This window comes from Branchiostoma lanceolatum, chromosome 17, assembly GCF_035083965.1.
Source record: "Branchiostoma lanceolatum isolate klBraLanc5 chromosome 17, klBraLanc5.hap2, whole genome shotgun sequence".
NCBI classification, from domain to species: domain Eukaryota; kingdom Metazoa; phylum Chordata; class Leptocardii; order Amphioxiformes; family Branchiostomatidae; genus Branchiostoma; species Branchiostoma lanceolatum.
In genome coordinates this window covers 1,688,590-1,707,906 of record NC_089738.1, presented here as the reverse complement: position 1 = coordinate 1,707,906, position 19,317 = coordinate 1,688,590, and the positions used below count along the sequence as shown (strand labels likewise).

Below are 19,317 nucleotides of genomic sequence, written 5' to 3'. Positions count from 1 at the left end.
AAGACGAATACTAATAATATCTATAGCTAAATGTGCCATATTTAAAACATGGGTTTCTCTCAGGAAGAGCCAAAATCCCACCTCACATCAAAACAATATGCCCATTCTTTTTAAATAGGAAATGAAAAACAGAGTTACCACTGCCTGTAGACCTATAGCTACCTCTTGAATACCAACAGCTAAGGAGTGTAATCTTGCTTTTATTTTTTAACAGTTTTGTATTGCATAATTAATGTACACTCGGCACAAAAGTTTGGAATCTGAACTTTGGTGGATCATATCTCCGTTGTTTCTTGATCAATTTCAATGATTTATATATCATTGAAAAGCTTGTGTGATTTTCTTTCCCATGGTACCAAACTTGTGATGGTTCTAAATTAATGGAACGAGCACCAGACCTGCTTATGCGAGCGGGTCACATGAAAAAAATGCCCAGATTACCCTACTAATGTCAAACGCTCAATTCCGTCTTTTTTTTCTTCTGCTGGTAGCACGTGGCTTGTGAGGGTAATATGAAACTTGAATCAACAAAACACATTAGTATGAGAGCCAAGGTTTGTCTTCATCCAAACAAAAACTTGCGTAAAGGAGCCTCAGTTATGATGAAGGTGGCTTAATACTGAGTACACAAGCCATGCGCTGTTACCACAGCCCGGCACATATCCTCGTAATTGTCACCAGTTTCGTTACGCGGCCCCTGGGCATTCTTCCACAAGGAGTCGCCGCAGGTCGTATTGTTCTGTTGATCTTTCTTGCATTCACAGCTCGCCCAAGCTGTTCAGTGATCACAGAGTATGAGAGGTGTTGCATTGTGTTGAGATCTCGGCTGCAGGAAGGCCATTCTGCCCTCTATATTCCTGCACCTTCATGGAGGTGGTCTGAAATTACTCTCATTCTGTATGGACGTGCACTATCATCTTGCAGAATGGCACTCAGTCTCATATTGCAGAGGAAAGAATTTAGGAAATGTGACTGGATGGAGAAAGGCGTCTCTACATATTGACACATCGAGGTTGCTTAGGATGATTAGCCTGGTTTTAACTCTGGCAATTGTACTACCTCACACCATGACACTGACTCCAACAAACACTGTCAGTCTATCTGTGCAACAGTCAGCAAAGGGTTCTCCTCGCCACCCCAACACTTTCATTTACCCTTCGAACAGTCGAAATCAATCTAATCTCATCTGTAGCTGTGAACATAACACGGTAGCTTTTTTAGGTAAGGTCATATGTATGTATATGTGAGATAATGAATTGTGATATAGGCTAAGTATTATGTGTACATATTTTGCTTGTATACGCAAACTGATGTTGTAACCTAGTGTTTTGTGATTATAATTTGAGACGATTGATTTGATAAAATTATAAAAAATAAAAAAACACTAAGAGATAGCAAATGACGTCATTGTATGACGTCATTCTGACGTCAACGTAGTTTGCATAATTTATGCAGAAACTTCAGAATTCCCTTTCACTACAGTAAATGCTAAGGACGTCATATTTGAGGTGTAGGTAATGGGAGGGGAATAACCTCCATTTTCCCGAAAATGTTGCTTTTCTAGTTTCTATTACGTGGATACCCTCTGGCACATTAAAAAAAACAGCGGCAACAACAAATAACTAGGGCAAATAAAACATATCATATATAAAAACAACTTTCATGGAGATTTTGGGTCTTCGGACTCTTGTTAAACATTGATATCCATTCGTCAGAGACGTTGGAAGATTGCAAACCAGCAAGTTTTTATTCACTATGGTGGAAAAAAACTTTAATGATACGTTGTTACAAGTTGTGTAAATAGACATTCAATGCAGTATCCATTCGATATCATCCCAACCAATCGATCGCATTGAAACTCAAATTTGAATCAGTTATGACCCGACAAATCACTTTCTAAGTCGCGTTAACGACTAAATCTGACAAATCAAACTCGCCAGTGAGATGGTGGAAGGTGTCAGCTTTCAAATGATGTTTTCAGATTGACAATTTAGGCACTTTGGAAGTGATTTAACGTGCCCGCGATTTAACGTTTATAGAAAAGTAATAAAAACTTTTTTTTCTAAACGTTAAATCGCGAGCAAGTTCAATCACTTCCAAAGTGCAAAAATTGTCAATCTGAAAACATCATTTGAAAGCTGACACCTTCCACCATCTCACTGGCGAGTTTGCTTTGTCAGATTTAGTCGTTAACGCAACTCAAAAAGCGATTTGTCAAATCTTCATATTTATCATTATGTATACTATGGAAAACTTCATTCTTCCCTGGGGTTAATCTTTTTTTAATTCAATTTTGAACTGGGTTGATTATGCGCAAGAGTGTGATTTTGAGCGGATATTTTTCGACTGGTCTAGTTTACATGGAGATTGCACGGAATATCCCATTCTTGCAAGTGGAGGATTCTTTAATTATTTATTTCAATTTTGAGCTGGAGCGATTATGAAAAGAAGTCCATTTGTTAGCAGAAGTGTATTTGTTTAAGTGGATATGGTTTTGGACTGGTCCATATTGTGTTGAGGTGCTACTGGAAGACTCTATTCCTGAATGGAGAGACTAATTATCTTCGCCGAGTACTTGTACTCGGAGAAGATTATGTTTTCGGTTGAAAAATCTGTTGGATGGGTCTTTATGTATGTCAGGAGCATATCTTAAGAAAGCTTCGATGAATCTTTATGATTTTTGGTAGGTGTGTAATTGTTGTGCAAAGGAAGGTCAAGTTCAAAAATGGTTTAACTGGCGTTTTCCAACAGTACTGCAGCAGACTTTGCATTTTTTGTGTTTGTATGTAGGCAAAAAAAGTGACGGAAACGTTTATGGATCTTCATGATTTTTTGCAGGTGTGTAGGTGCTGTGGAAACGGAGGTCAATTTAAAAATGGTTTCCCTGGCATTTTCCGTCGGTACTGCAGCGCGCTTTATATGTGTGTGAATTTGTATGTCGCCAGCATAACTCGAGGTGCTGTTGACGGCTGTGCATGATATTCAGTTGGTAGGTAGGAGTGTTAAAGAGGAAGGTCAAGTTCGATAATGGGCCTCCTAGCTGATAATTAAGGTACTGCAGCTGAGTTCTAAATTTTGTGGTCGAATTTTCTGGAAGTGCCAGGTTCATGAATTTTCACCAATACATAGGGTCTGGAACAGGGAATAGGTGGTGTAAGTTTGGCTCCCCTAGCGGCTTGTTTGGACCTGCAGTTGGCGTTTTTGTTGAAACCTTTGGAGGCTAATAACTACAGAAGGGGTTGACAGATCGTCATGATTTTTGGTATGTAGATAGCTTTGGTAATGTTTTACATAATCAAATACATATAATGAAAACCATGAACTAATTTGCATAATAAATGAAGAAAGTTTACTAATCCGCTTAAAGTTTGTGGTCGAATTTTTTGCAGGGACTAAGGGCGACAGGCATAAACTGCCTTGCACAGCGTACAAGAACAGTGACAGGACCGATCTGACGTCATTTGTCGGAGGGCCTCAGTAGCTGGATTCACCAGTTAACCGGTCATTCTCTGAACTGAATTGTTACATTCTCGGCTGCTTTTTAAATTTTGCATGTCTCCGCAGGCGTTTTTTATGACTCTTTAGGCCACCCATTGCCATAACTTTTTCGAAGTAATTTTGAGGTGCATTTTTCGTGAAACATGATATGTGTTGTGGGAAAGTGAAGAAAGCATCGATGGTGCGCTTAATTATCCTTAATTTGGCACATATCAAGTCGTAAAGGCTGGCGACAGCAATTTGTACATTCAAATAAGAACGAGCGTATAATACACCAGGGGTCGTAGCTGAATATAGCCAGCTTTCTCACATCACTATGGCGCACGATAAGGTGCCTGAATTAAACAACATAGCAATATGTTTTAATACTACACACCTATGCTGTTATATATAATACCATTGTGAATTATGGTTTAGCTAATGAACAGCGGCTCCTAGCGGATGTAGGTCTCACTGCCTTTATCCTGCCGCCTCGTCAATCTCCCGCATCAACTTTTGTTGCCTAGCAACAAGCGTGGCGTATGTTTCCCTCACTTGCTCCACCAAGTCCGTAAGCATTTTGGATGTTTTATCGTCTGATTTTCCCGCGTTGTTTTCACGTACAAAATCCTCCTCTTGAAAGGCTTCTTTGATGCCGGAAACATTTCTTCCTTCCCGCCAACTCGCTACGATGAGCTTCTCATAGTTGACGTGAAAGATGAAATTCTGAAAGAGTTCCGCTTCCTCAACGCCATACTCGAAGAGATGTGCGTTGTCTCGTATGGTCTCCTCTGCCTTTACATCTAGCGGATGGGTGATGTAAAACAGAAACTTTCGCCACCTGGTTAACATCCTTATACCTTCATCCCTAGTCCGAGGGTTCTGCCATTGTGACTTAGCAACCTGCAGATAGTCTCGGAGATTTTTATGCCCTTTGATTGCCTCCAAATAGCTCTTGCGGTTGGACAGTCTGTTCCCGTACAGAGGTCCGTACAGCTTAGAGAGCTGCTCATTGATGTGGTTAAGTCGGTTCCGTCGTGTTTCCTTTTTCTTGGTCTCACGATAGTTATAGGAGAATGTCATGATTCCAACAGCGATGGAGATGGCCTGCCAGGGGATGTCCCGCCATGAAAGGTGCAACTATAGAGAGTTCAAATTATTGTATCTAATGGAAACATTTCTAGCATACAATAACACACCTCACGTCTGTAATGAATAGCATTTACATTTAGCGTTTGATTGGTGTAATGCATGCTTAACAAAATCAAACTTCTCCGATAGACATGCAATGAATGTGTGTGTGTGTGTGCGTGTGTGTGTGTGTGTGTGTGTGTGTGTGTTTGTGTGTGTGTGTGTGTGTGTGTGTGATTTTATGTATGAAGCTGCTAGATCTCGTTTAGTCTTTTCCTTTACTAGACAGAAACGTTTTGCATAAATCTGTTCTCTTTTTTTATTTTACTGGACGAAGTTGAAACAGATTTACTTACATTTCCGTATAAAGAGTACGTCACCACGGACATGGATAATGCACCCAGAGCTATGCTGGTCTGCAGAGAACATAAACATCTCTCGTTGCCATGGCATCTTACACATTTGATAAACTACCTGGCTTAAACTGTTAAAATGGACACAATGAATATATACGTCATCCTGTAAAGCCTCTTGATCATAATCCTGTTGAGCATGGGGAACCCGTTGTTTACCATACGTATCTCGTGACAAATACAGACTCATACAAAGAGTGAGATGGACAAAGGTTAGCGAGAGGGCAACAGAAGAAAGAAAAGGAAATCGATGTCGGAGGGGTAGGAGGAAGCGAAATTAGCATTGAAGAGAGAAATAGTAAGGGAAGAGTGAAAGACACAGAAAGGTATGGGAATTAGGTAATTGAAAGATGGTATGAAGAAAAAAAGGACGAACGGAAAGAAGAAAGAAATTGAACAAGAGTGGCAATCAAAAAAGCATTGCCATGGCGACGGTGGAAAGGTTACTTTTAATGGATATTTGTTGATGACAAATAGTTGTATTCTGGTTTACACGAGTCTATCTCATAACCTAAATTCATCATAAGTCCTGCAATTGCCTTGCCTGATTTGTCTATTTTCTAGATGCGCGTAAAATGACCAGGACGACGGTCGGACTCCACTGTACCAACTACCATGTTCTGTTTGTCATAAAGATGTTCTGCAATTGTAGAAAGTTAACATGATTGAATCTCTTCCTACTATACACTGTGCTTGCCCCCCCTCTCACCCAACAATACATATACATCACCCCGACCAATCAAACCACGTGAATGGCATTGAAACTCAGATTCGTATCAGCCATGACCCGACAAATCGCTTTCTAATTTGCGTTAACGACTACATCTGACCTAACAAACTCGCCAGTGAGATGGTGGAAGGTGAAAATAGTTTCTACTACTTTTCTCTAAACGTTTAATCGCGGGCGGATTCAGTCACTTCCAAAGTGCCAAAATTGTCAATCTGAAAACATTTTTTGGAAGCTGACACCTTCCACTATCTCACTGGCGAGTTTGTTTGGTCAGATGTAGTCGTTAACGCAAGTTAGAAAGCGATTTGTCGGGACATGGCTGATACGAATCTGAGTTTCAATGCGATTCACGTGGCTTGATTGGTCGGGGTGATACATGCGCATTGAGATATGTCGGCATAAGTACAATGTATTTTCACTCTGTGGAAGGAGGTATACCTCCTGCAGGAGTATTGTAGTTACTTGGTTTTACATGTTCGCAGCTAAAATTCACGGTTCCCTTAGTTGTATCGGCGTGTAATTTGGCACGTCGTCTGCAGATATGCCCGTGATGATGCAAGTCTTTTCATTTTGCCGTAGCTGTTTTAATGATTAATGTAATATTTTAAAGCACCCCTATATAATTAGGCATTTGGATCTGTCCTTATTGTTGTATGTATGTATGTATGTTTTACATTTTTAGACCCAAGGTCTTATGCTACATGCTTTAGAAAATTACTTTATCTTATTGATTCTGGCATTCCACATGCGCCTGTTTCTTGCTTGCCTAGCTAAGTGTTCAAAAGGTAAGTGTTCACAATCCATCAGCAGGGAGCCTTCCGGCGGGTTGTCTCCTCCGCACACGTAGGCTTTCAGGGTGCGCCTGACCAGTCTGGAGGGGTCCATGCGGAGAATGTGGCCCAGGTACCGGAGTCTCCTACGGCGGATGGCTGACATCAGGTTGTAGTTTGGGTTTGTTGCTGTGTCTCGAAAATGTTTCTTAGTAATCACGTGTAGACATCTGCTGTTGAAACCGTTGACCATTCTTGTGACGTCCTGCGTCAAGTCCCATGCTTCACAGCTGTGCGCGAGGGTTGAACAGACAGAAGATTTGTACAAACGTATCTTCATTGGATGCGGAAGTCTGTGGTCCCTCCATATATGTTGTAGGGAGCTGAAGCGGGATTGTGCGATGTCCATTCTGTATTTTACATCTACTTTCTGGTCACCTTCACATTGCATGCGGCTTCCAAGATAGTCAAATGTGTGGACGTTTTCTAGTTGTTGGCCTTGTAGGGTGACGTGGCCACGTTCCTTTTCCTTGGCAACTCTCTTCTGGCGCTGTACTTCCTTGTCCGCGAGGCTACCGGCACGTGACCGGGTGTTGGCGGTGGAGGGGTGATGTAGGCACCAGCGACTCCGGTGAATGACTAGGCCTCTTTTTGTTGGAAAATCTCTTGTGCAATCTGGGCATTTGTGTTTTAGGTTCAAGGCAGCTACCTCGGCCTCTGTCGTCGTTGATACACGGTCTTTACGGTGTATGTGCATGGCTTTTGTTTTTGGGACTGATATTTCCATGGCAGCATCGTCCCTGGAGCCACTGGCTATTGCAGAAATGCGTTCGGAGGCCTCTTGAACACTTTCGTCCATCAGACCTGCGTCGTCAGCGTACTCCAGACGGCTGATGGTTACTTGCTTGGTAAGGTGGGCTGCCGACCGTTACACCGGAGGTGGGACTGTCATGTAGTTCGAAAATACGCATGAGTCCAATGATAAAGGCGACTGGAGAGAATATATCTCCTTGTTTGGAACGGAAGGTGGGCGACGCCATCGCTGAGGACTCGACCATCTGGCAACGGCGATAAAGCCAACGTTAGGGGCAACCATCGGCCCAAACTGGCGTGAACTCAACTATGGCTTCACCTTCTCGCCGCGGAGTGGCTTCAGCGGTGCGTGCGGATACGATCCGACACGGTTCAGGCTGCGAAGACATGCTTACAGACCTCCCTCCCCACAGAAGCAAGCTACCACTCGGTAACCAACTCAAGATTGGCACCTGGAATCGCGGTGGTCTGACCCACACAATGCGGGATCTATGCCAAGAATGTGGTTACGACATACTGGCCCTCACCGAAACACATGACAAAGGTTTGTTGACAAACAATCGTAACTTCATCACAGCCGACCCGGCTCCACCTGATGACCCTTACTCTGGAGTCACCAGACAAAACAGCAAAGTGCGTTATGCACAAAGGTACGTGTGGTTCTAGGATTGCATTCGTAAAAATCAGGGCCTCGCCTTGTGACTTATTCGTCATAGGAGTCTACATGCCGCAGAAAATGCGGGGGAAGAAACCATTTGCAGAAGACACACTCGGTCAGCTCGAAAATCTAATTACAAGAGTGAACTCAAACGGCTGCATAATCGTTCTGGGCGACCTAAACTGCAAACTGGGTAGAAACATCGATAACCTCACAGGCCGATGGTGTGTTCACAAGAATCCGAACCAAGAGGGCATGCAATTCCTTGACATGATGCGCAGAACAAGCCTCACAGCGGTCTCTACCTTCTTTCAACCTCGTAGACGCAAGTCAAATGCCACATACCTTGCAAAAGACCCGGAGTACAAGCCATCACAAATCGACTATGTTCTCATATCTTCCCGCCGGGCAACCTTCATCCAAGACAGCAAAGTGAAATGGGGCATGGCATGCAAACGCTGGGGACGGCATTACGATCATGGTATGATCAGCTGCTTGCTGAAAACACGAATTAAAATGCAACACAAAACAACAAAACTGCCAGATTACAGCCTCCTCCATCATGATGTCGAGTTAAAGCAGAACTTTGACAGCAAAGTAAGTGCCAATATATCTTAGCAAAAGTACAACCCAGATGACCCCGCCGAGTCGCTGGAAAACCTCCAGAAGTCTGTGTCTGAGGCAGCATCTGCTGTCTTACCAAAACGTACCTCACTACCATTACGTAAACGGCTCGTCAGTACCAGGACCAAAGACCTGTACTCACACAGACAGGCAAACTTCCCAAACATGAACAGTCAAGAACGTAAAGAAGCTTCTAAAGCGATTTCACAATCGACCCGGGAAGACTACCGTAACTACATTGACAGCATAATCAGAGACATGGAAGTTGCGGAGCAGACAGGAAACTCACGAGAAATCACTCGCCTAACCAAGCTACTCAGTGGCAAAACAAACAGCACAGTGACCATGCCATCCAAGGACTTAGCAGGTGAGCCAATTGTGTCTCCGGAGCAACTTTTGTCTGCATGGAACACTTTCCTCGCCCAAAAGTTCGCCACCCCACCTGCAGACTCTCACCGCCAGCGTGAGACTACGGTAAGCCAGGAAGACCGTCTCAGCGACAGTGAACTTGAAGAGTGCTTGAAAGCCCTCAAAAGTGGCAAAGCACCAGGGTATGACAAAATACCAATAGAAGCTTATCAGCACTCACCCGCAGCCAAGCGTGAACTCTTCCGAGTAGTACACCTGATCTGGGATTCTGAAATTGTACCCCCTGAACTCGTGAAAGGCATATTCATCATGCTCTACAAGAAAAATGACCGCAACAACTTCAGTAACTACCGGGCGATCTGTCTCCTCAGCCATGCCTACAAACTCCTCTCTGCTGTAATCGCCAGCCGCCTACATGTTCAACTTGAGCCACTGATCCCAGACAGCCAGGCAGGGTTCCGACCTGCAAGGGGTACCCGCGACAATGTCTGCATCCTGAAGTGGACGATAAATATGTTGCTCCGGGAGGCGAAACCAGCAGTTGTCACCTTCATTGATTATGCTGCTGCGTTTGACACTGAAAGCCAACTCTTCCTCGACGAAGCGCTCAGTTCAGCTGGTGCATCTCTCAAGGTGTGCAGAATCATCCAAGCCATATTCGGCGTGGCCACTGGATGCGTCCGTGTAACAAGCCCTAGCGGAAACCAAGAGCTCTCAGAGCCGTTTGATATCTCACGAGGTGTCCTGCAAGGAGATACATTCTCTCCAGTCGCCTTTATCCTTATTGTTAAAGATCGCGCGGCAGCAGTAAGAACTTCAGGCAGACGTCTGATGTGTTCCTTAATGAGAACCAGCTGTTTTCTTTACTGTGCCGTAGTTGGTGGGCAGTTGTCTCAATGTATTCGCAGCTAAAAGTCAGGATTCTATTCGTTGTATTTGTATGTAATTATGCATATCGTCTGCTAGTATGCCCGTGATAATGCACGTTTTGTTTAATTTACCGTAGCAGTTTTCATCATGAACTAAATGCAATATTTCAGAAACCCCCCTATTCTATAGAGTTGTGGAATGGTGCATAGCTTCAGTTTACTAGTATCTCCAAGCAGATGAGTGTCTGTTCGGGGGCCGATTTTGTTTCAGACTTTGAAATAGTATAACCTCAAAAGGGGTCGACGGATCGTCATGATGTTTGGTATGTAGATAGCTTGAGCAATGATTCAGACAATAAAATATAGATCATACGAATCAGACGCTAATTTGCATAATAAATAAGGAAAGTTTATAACCCATTGCATTTCATGTCATTGTAGCACTGTGTAGATAGGAATCTCAGACATGTGGCATACGTAACTGAGATAGGGAGGAATAAAGATAGATATCAATCATGCAAATGAGGATTACTTCATGGAGATTTGTGACTTACGGACTCTTGTTATATGTTCTGATTAGTACTGAAACCAAGTTTTGTATCCAGAGCACAGGACTTTCCTATTTCATGTTTCCCGGTTAGATTCCGGGGATCCGCTAGCTGCCCCGGATGTAATGGCTTCATGATTTATCTGTTTACAACGCAAGTTATTTTGGCAAAGTTTCTTTAAAGCTGCAGTATGATAAAGGTAATATCAAAATACGTTGTTGCTGGAAGAAGCTGAACTGGAATGGAGACCTCCGTATGCGTAGTTTTAGTATAGTCAAAGCTAGTATATACTTGTGTATACATGGTACCCCGGGTTTTTGTGGACAGTGTGGAAGTACTCGACGTTGTTTTAACTTCGGCGACATAAACTACAATTTCTACATGTACTTGAATCCTAATAATCCATTTAGAGATTCTTCAGTTATGCTGATTACAGAAATCGGAAACACAAACAGACACACAGGCAGACAGGCCAATAACTACAATGTATATCCCCATTTTCGGCATGGAGATAATAATTTCAACGTGTTTTATCTTTTATTTTATTTTATTTTATTTAAATTGCAACGGCAATACAAGACCACCCAGGCAGCGTGGCTGATTTTATCCGTAGCTTCTTGCATGTCTTGAGTTATGCTGCCCAAAATGTGTACTAGTTAGTATGTAGAAACACAGACAGACACATGCAAACACAACAAAAACAGGTTAGGGGTACGTATGAAAAAAGAAAGCAATCCTATATAGCCTGGATGTCAGACTGATTCAAGTACCTGCACAGGCCAGTGAATTTCTCGGCTCCAGGACATGTCAACATACCCCCAAGGAAAAGTTACTACAGACAGTTAGACCCTAAGATAAAAGGCGGAACATGTGTTTCTCTGCCCGGCTAACATGGCTGAAGGGGTCGTTCTTTGTGTTGACATCTGGCATCCAGCTGATGGGATTCTAGCAGTCCCCCCGGATCTCAGGGCGGGACATGCTAATTCTAGACCGCCCACAATAGGGCGCAACCAACCGCCGACAGCTGGGCGTAACCGACAGATGGGGGCACCAATCACCGACAGCAGGGCGTAAACGACAACAGGGCGCAACCAATCGCCAACAGCAGGGCGTAACCGACAGCAACGCGTAACCAACCGACCACGGCAAGGCGGAACCAGTATGCGACAGGAAAACGACAGTCAAACAAGCAAGCACGCTTTTATGATAGTCTCTATCAGACTAACCGCGCCGGCTATAAGGAGAACATTTGCCGGGGGACTTTGGCCATGGAGGGTTTCATTCGCAGGCGCAGTTAGGGTTGCAAATTTGTGTAAAGAGGTTTGATCCATTGCGTTCCAAATTCCTCGTAATTTCATGGGCTACCTTTAATCAAGAACAGAAAGTGGAAGGCTTAGCAGGTTCGGTACTCAAGAAAGCGAAGAATAGACCACAAAGCGGGCACCTCCGGCCCCATGGACCTCCGCCCGTCCGGAGCCAAGGAAAAGGCCAGGAAGTTGAAACGACAGCACGCCTTCCCTCTGATGGAGATTCAGATAGCGGTCTGAAGGTCAGTAAAGCTTTAGGTCTGAACCTGTTGCACGGCGCATATGTTTCTGTACACATAGATTCTGCCGTTTCTATGTTTGATCACCCCGATATTTCGTGGAGTAATTCATTTATTCTATTGTCGAACACAGTGGTTACTCACGACATGTCCTCTATATGTCATGCACACTGCCTGATGGAAAACTGATTTGGAAATGTAGCACTCCTGGCCAGCCATATACCTGATCATGATTTCGTGTTAGATTTAACTTACCCAGAAATGGTTTTGTGGCCTGTCGTTTAATTTGTAGGTGTAAGTAGGTGTGGAGAAAGATGATAAGTACGTAATCTTTTCGACATTGCAATATTTCTTGCAAAGTTACAACTTCATAAATATCCTGTTAAGCTCAGCCGACACAAATATCTCAGAGTTACAGATTTTCCCAACAGTTCAGTTACCCATTAATGTGAGTGAGTGAGTGAGTGAGTGAATGAATGTGCATTGACTTTAAATCAAAGTTGCAGAAATTATGTTTATGTATTTGTGTTAGTCGAGAAGACCACGTATAATGAGAAACTTCTAGCAGACAAATGAATTCTCTATATGTCCAGTATAAAGGACGTCTCTAGCTTTTGGATCGGAAATGCTTTCAAATGTAGAGTTGAACAACGTAACCGTAGAGAGTATCAAACAGACATATGCCATCTTCCATTTTCCACCGAATATCATAGGAATATTAATGCCTTACACGTTCTGACAACCAATAGTTAGTTGCATGTAATGTATGAAACTGCTGGACAACCAAAGTTGAGAGTAATTCATCAGCGTTTTTTTCAGGAGTTATGAGATGATACGGATGGGAGGATGAAGAAAGTCTGGAGCAACCAGACCAGGCAACGTACCAGGAGGACAAGTTACATGGAGGCTTTTCAAACGATTGAGTTTAGTCTTATCAGCCAAAAGGGAATGTAACATAATGTTCTCTCTTGTCAGAAACAGGGTAACATATCTATATGTAAAACATCAATAGCGACAGCCATTTTCTGTGCCTCAAATAGCAAGTTCCCCTAACCATGCCTTACACCACAAATCAACACCCCCACCCCTTCATTCCATATCAAGCCATGCAAATGTCCCCTCAAGACGTTCTGTGCCTGGCTGTGCCTCAAAACTGTGCACCTGCTTACACTGTCACTGTACATAATTATATATTTTGTATATATCATTGTGTTGTATTCTTGTGTATAACCAAAACCGCCCTGAAATACAATGCCGAACCACTAAGACAGCAAACTTGGTAATACAAAAGAAATAGTGAACTTTCACCCAACTTTGTGTTATATATTTTGTATTCCATCTGACTTTGTAACGATGTACAGGACAATATAGGAGCCCCAATTGTATTCGTATTACTGTTCACGTTTCTATCTTGTATAACATTATGATATTTAAAACTTACAGTTTGATCAAAAGATCATGAAAGCACTTTGATACGAATGACGTAAGTACGATACGAGCACAAAAAAACGAGCACCTCTTAACTCTGTACCCAATGATATCTTTTGTCCATATCATTGTAGTGTTTCCATGTGTATACTCAAAGTCTCCCTAAAGTGCAATGCCGACCCACTACGGCAACTAACTTGTTAATCCAAAACAAATGCAATGTAGTAAAGTTTCACCCAGTTATCTGTTATTTTGTATTTTATCTGCCTTTGGAACGATGTACAGATCAATATAAGAGTCCCCTATTCCATCCATATTACAGTTATCGATTCTATCTCGTAAAACATTGACATGTCTGTATCTGTGCCGGGTCTTAAGGGGTGGAATATTCAACATTGCTTCAAAACAAATTGATATGTTTTTATCATGTTCTTAGAATAAAAAATATAACCACACTATGGCTGTCCTTTTTCTTCGAAACGTAGATCATTGCAACTATCTCAAAACTGATGACATATACGCTACTTGCAAATGAGTCACTCATTCAAACAGCAAAAGTTTTTAAAAAATCAAGCTATCCGTATTTTTATTTATTCTAATTGCATCTAATCAATCAAAAATATGTGCAGCATATTATTCGCCCTTGTTACATACAAAACATCTTTATATATACATGTATAGATCATTACAATAAACGCTATAATAGACAACCGTAATTACTACCCGTTTAAATCAAAGACATACATTTTGACAAATCCATGACAAAAAATTCCAACTATTTGCCAACCCTGTTACTACAGAGGGACAGGCTACTTCAAAACAAATTCCACAGGGAATAACGAACACATTCCAGACATGCCTGTACAAATATGGGAATTCTTACAAATCGGGCGTAAAGTATACTATTAGGCTCGCCCCTGAGGCGTCGCCAAAATTGAAAGATTGGGAGAGAAGAAGAGAAACGGAAGACATGAAAGGAAGGTAGCGAAATAGAGATGAAAAATGAGAAAGAGAGACGATAGGGAGAGAATCAGGCTCATTTTCTCTGTGTTGACTTTTCTTACCACAGTCAGCAAACGTCTGCTCCCACAGATGATCCCACAGCAGCCCACAAGGCCGACAAACATGGCGGAGGTACCGGAAGTGATGAAGACCCAAGAACATGTAACCAGAGATAGCGAGCTGTCAGCATCATGGCCTGGTTGCTTTCCAGTTGTCCAGACCCAGACACCAAACATGGCCGTACCAACTAACTAAAACATACGTTAAAACCGGTAAAATGTGTGTCTCAGAGGAGTATAATGTTACATATTGTTAGGTATGTGTCTTGATGTAGTATGGTGTTCATCTTCTACAGCCATTTATAACTTCACAAAAAATTATCTTATCTTGTAAAGGATGGCCATGGGTTAACATCGGAATGGCAGTTCGAACTACCTTTTGACATGTTACAAATATTTGACTCATGTTCAACCGGAAGCCTGTCAACTTAAAACAAAAATCATTGTTGGTGAATATAAGCTATCCAAGAAACAAAACAGAAATAGGTGTTCATTTCTTCACGCATTGACCGACGCTTTGTTTGATCAATCCTAGAAAAACTAAGCCAATTTTTTTACATATTGTCTTCATTATGTTATGTTATGCATGAGGAATACAATCGGTAACTTGCTCTATTAGAGCACATGAAACATTGCATTATCATGATCAGATTACTAGTAACTTACCAGTGGACAGAGGCTGACGACAATCAAACTGGATTCTAAGAAGCCGTAAGAAATGTGCCGACGGCTCATCTCTATGCACTTCGATTCCTCGCTAGAGGTCCAGGATGACGCTTCTCGATAGGCGCACCGCACTGAAGTAGATATTCACCCGCGTGTTGCTTTTTATCATGAAGTGTCCTTAGTTCTGTTCGTGTGCTTGTAGTGGCAGACCAGCGGGCATTTTGATACAAAGGTTGCACACCTGAGCTTGTTAATTATTGACGAAAGTTTTGAATTGAATATTGCACGCCGCACTTACCCTTGTAGGCATTACGCATTGATCACCGTTAATCATTGGCGAACGCTTTGATCACTATGATATTTTAAGAGCTCTTTACGTGAGTTTTAACTACAGAACCATGCAGGCTGAAGATGGGGGTCGACCAAATCGGCTCATAGTTTGTATGTGTGATAGGTATGTGGAACTTTGAACAGCCATATATATTTTCAGGTATCTTTCGTCAGTTGTGGGACCCCACTCGGAAACCTGTTGCACTGACATTGCGATGGCCACAGTAATAATTCTAATACAGAAATTAACATAATTTTTAGATCTATACAGCACGGGTTCCGGGTTCACGATCACACATTGAAATTAAGCATTTCGCTAGTCATTCTAGTCATTTTTAAGGGGCTGTTTCTCCGTCCATCGGCAATATTGATGAATGGTTCTATCTTTTCTTGGTGGGGGAGCATTTACTGCGTCAAAGCAAGCGTCGTCTAAATGTGCCGCCTATAACGGAAGCCGTAACAGGGTCATTGTGTGTGTATTCTTTTGGGGAACTTTTCGTGTTTTGGATAAATTAGGTAATCAAATCTCACTACGACGTAAGCTATGGTCATTTTTGTGTCGCCTTGTGAAGACCACGGAAAGATGTCAGGAAATGCTAATTAGAAATGTTAATTGAGGCTCATAATAGGGGCTATAAGGACACTTTAAAAGGAATTGAGCTGTTGAACACGTTTATTGTTGCTAATACGTCAATTTCTAAACCATTGCGGATTTTAACTATTTGGTATAGTTCAGTCATGAAGGTTAAGATCATTTGGCAAAGGTTTGAGGTCATGGAAATTTTAAATGCGACTCATCTGCGATATACCTGCGACTGGCCTAGGTAAACTCACCTAACCCTATCGTACAATGAACCATGAGGGTTGTGTCCACGGCTTTATATACGTATTCAAACTATTTCACCCGCTTCTTCTACAACGTACGGCGCTATAGTCGCAGATAGAGAAAACAATCGTAGGTAAATCATGCGACGTATAGTAATATAGTAAGTTACCGGAGCTTAAGGTGTCGTCCCAAGAAAAAGCACTAAACTTAACAACATCTAATAAACAGACTATCCAGACGATATACGACCTGCTTATCATGTTTGCTACATGGCAGTAGTATGAATATCCGTACGTCCCCGGGTCGTGTTTGATTAGTTTTCAGCACTAAGGTCAGGTCCCTTGCTTATGTGTTATCAACTGGTGTGATTGACTGTCAAAAGCATGAAACTCACGAGAAACTGGAAATTGTTGTCGTCAATGAAATGTATATTGTGATATAACGCCTTAACATGTATGTCCATGGATCAAAAGCGCGCCTGGCAATCCTTGCTAGAACTGCAAGCATCAACTGTCAAAAAAGCAGTTCTAGCCAGAATTGCCAGGCGACGCTTTTGATCCATGAGGATGAAGCACCTTTGACAGTAGAAAAGTGCGGTACCGCCAAGGATTACAATAAAAAGTGCTTAAGCAGAAGATATAGTTTTAACTTATGACAAAAGCTTCTTACTAGTCTATTAATGTTTTTGAATTAAAACAGTTGTCCACTTCTACTCAAAGGACCAGTCCTTAGTGCCAAACACTTAAAACTGTGAATTTGGATAGCTTTTAGCATAATAAGGAATTAGGAGGAATAAGGAATACGAGGAGTGATCAATAAGTCCTCGGCCTTACCCAGGAATAAGGTGCACAACTTGAATATCGTGGAATGATCTTAAACTATAAAGGCTTTGGTGAATATCTGCCAAATTTCAATTCATTGTGATCATTAGCAGGTGACACCCAGTAACGTTAAGTGAGGTAGAAGGATAAAGACATGGAAAATTGAGCTGCGACCTGACGTGTGCGGTTCAAAAACGCTCTGCTGAAAGTCAGATATCCACTTCTTTTTAGTTAAAATAAGAAAGGAATGTTTATCAAACATTTTGACAATGTCTTCAGATTTCATGCTAATTCATGGCATTCATGGCATCAGGAACTTGACCCACACAGCTCTGATCTCAGCTCAATTTTGTTCTTCTCGCCACTTACCTACTCATTTTTAAATGAACGTCGACTGGAAAACAAAATGACCACAATAATTTGAAATTTGGTGGATATTGCTACAAGACGTCATACTACATGATTATGCCACGAAATAGGAGTTGTGCACCTTATTTCTGGGTGAGGCCGAGAACTTATTGATCACCCCGTCCTTGATATGCTGCACTCCATACCCGTGAGACATACAAACACACCTGTTCTTGGTACTGAACACCACCAAACACACACATGTCCTTGATACTGCGATAAACACCACACCTGTTAAATACACACAAAAACACACCTGTCCGTGGTGATGAAGTGGACGATATTCTAGTTATTCACGGCTTCTGTGATCAGCTTTCTACATTCTTGGTGACATTTCTCGCATCACGGATTCCTGTGGCACGACCCAGGATATACATATAGAATACAAAACGGTGTATTGTGTATCGCCCGAGCTTCCGGCCCGAACGTCGGAGGGCCGGGACCGAGGGTGATGGGAAATATACCGTGTTTTTATCTGTTCCATCAGGGATGGCATAAAGAAATGTCTATCACTTTCCATTTATTGTAAGCAGTGTGCCTATTGTATACCGTCGGTACAAAATGCATGAATTTTTAAAGCACTGAATGTGCAAAATTCTTTTTTTTTTACCAGGATATTGTTTCAACGCCAACTAATGCAGATCCAATGAGCAATGCTTTTCCAATGAGCAATGCTAGGGGACGCTTTTGATCCATGAGAACGACTCTTTAATTGTAATACTACTAATAGGAGCTATGTGACGCTTTTGATTCATGGTAGGTAGAGTTAAGGAGGTTGGAACCTCCTTGGTGTCCAGATATTTATTTCCGGTCGGTGAGAAAGATACATCTATGTGTAGGACAGACGTAATTCCGCTTGCTGATTATCGCTATCTAGTACTTAGCCTTCTATGGGATATGACATGTCATGGTACAGAAGCAGCTCTATCTGCCGACGCTACAGGAAAAGAGATAAAAGCTTATATATATTTTAGATACTGCTAAAACAAGGGCTTTTGAAAAAAGCTCGTGTTTTGTCCACTTTATTGCAAGGAAATTAACCCCCTTGGTTTATAAGTGTGCAATGTTTTCTCCTGTTTTTAAGTAAAATCTGCCAAAGGAAGTTACTGAAGTTTATTATAGCCTACTCTTATAATGATTTTAGCACTTAATATCATGTGTGAGTTTACATGTATACATTATTGTTATTTTATGCATCAGAGGTTTTACGTTGATGAAAGTTAGACATCCAGGTAGTAAGATACGCCAAAAATAATTACTCAAGCAACTGGATAAAGTTTTGAAACAGTCAGACGTTTCAGACAGCATCCACTGTCTTTCGTCAGTGACTAACGAAGGACTGAATTGTCTTAACCTCATTAACATACCCATTCAGAGTTTTGGTATAAAACCTGGTGTTCTCAGTCCTTCGTTAGTCACTGACGAAAGACAGTGGATGCTGTCTGAAACGTCTGACTGTTTCAAAACTTTATCCAGTTGCTTGAGTAATTATTTTTGGCGTATCAGAGGTTTTATCTTTGAAAATCTGTAAAATTGTAGCTGACCCTACAAATGTCTGTTTAAATGTTGTATATCAATAAAGGTGAATGAATTTGACTTCCAGGTACTTTTGATTTTGCCCACTTACTAGTATGCTTCTTACTCAGTACATTTGCTTTCATGCCATACAATTTGAAAAAGCACCATTGAATCATCAGCACTATGGTAATTAAGTGAAATAGAAGTTCATAACAGCTAAGGTTCTATCTAAAATGACTACCAAATGTCAAACAAGTGTTCAAACCAATTAACATGTACCTCATCCCTATTATTCTGGTTTCCGCATTTAC

General features: G+C 41.8%; 1 protein-coding gene across 1 annotated transcript; it reads right to left on the bottom strand.

Moving 5' to 3' along the window:
• Positions 1-2,183: 2,183 nt before the first annotated feature.
• Positions 2,184-17,649, bottom strand: LOC136423235 (uncharacterized). The gene is made up of 4 exons (XM_066411340.1): positions 15,104-17,649; positions 14,441-14,629; positions 4,965-5,024; positions 2,184-4,617 (listed from the first exon to the last, which is right to left on the bottom strand). The coding sequence occupies exons 1-4, from the start codon at positions 15,170-15,172 to the stop codon at positions 3,958-3,960; spliced, it is 978 nt and encodes a 325-aa protein (XP_066267437.1). The 5' UTR covers positions 15,173-17,649; the 3' UTR covers positions 2,184-3,957.
• Positions 17,650-19,317: the final 1,668 nt, after the last annotated feature.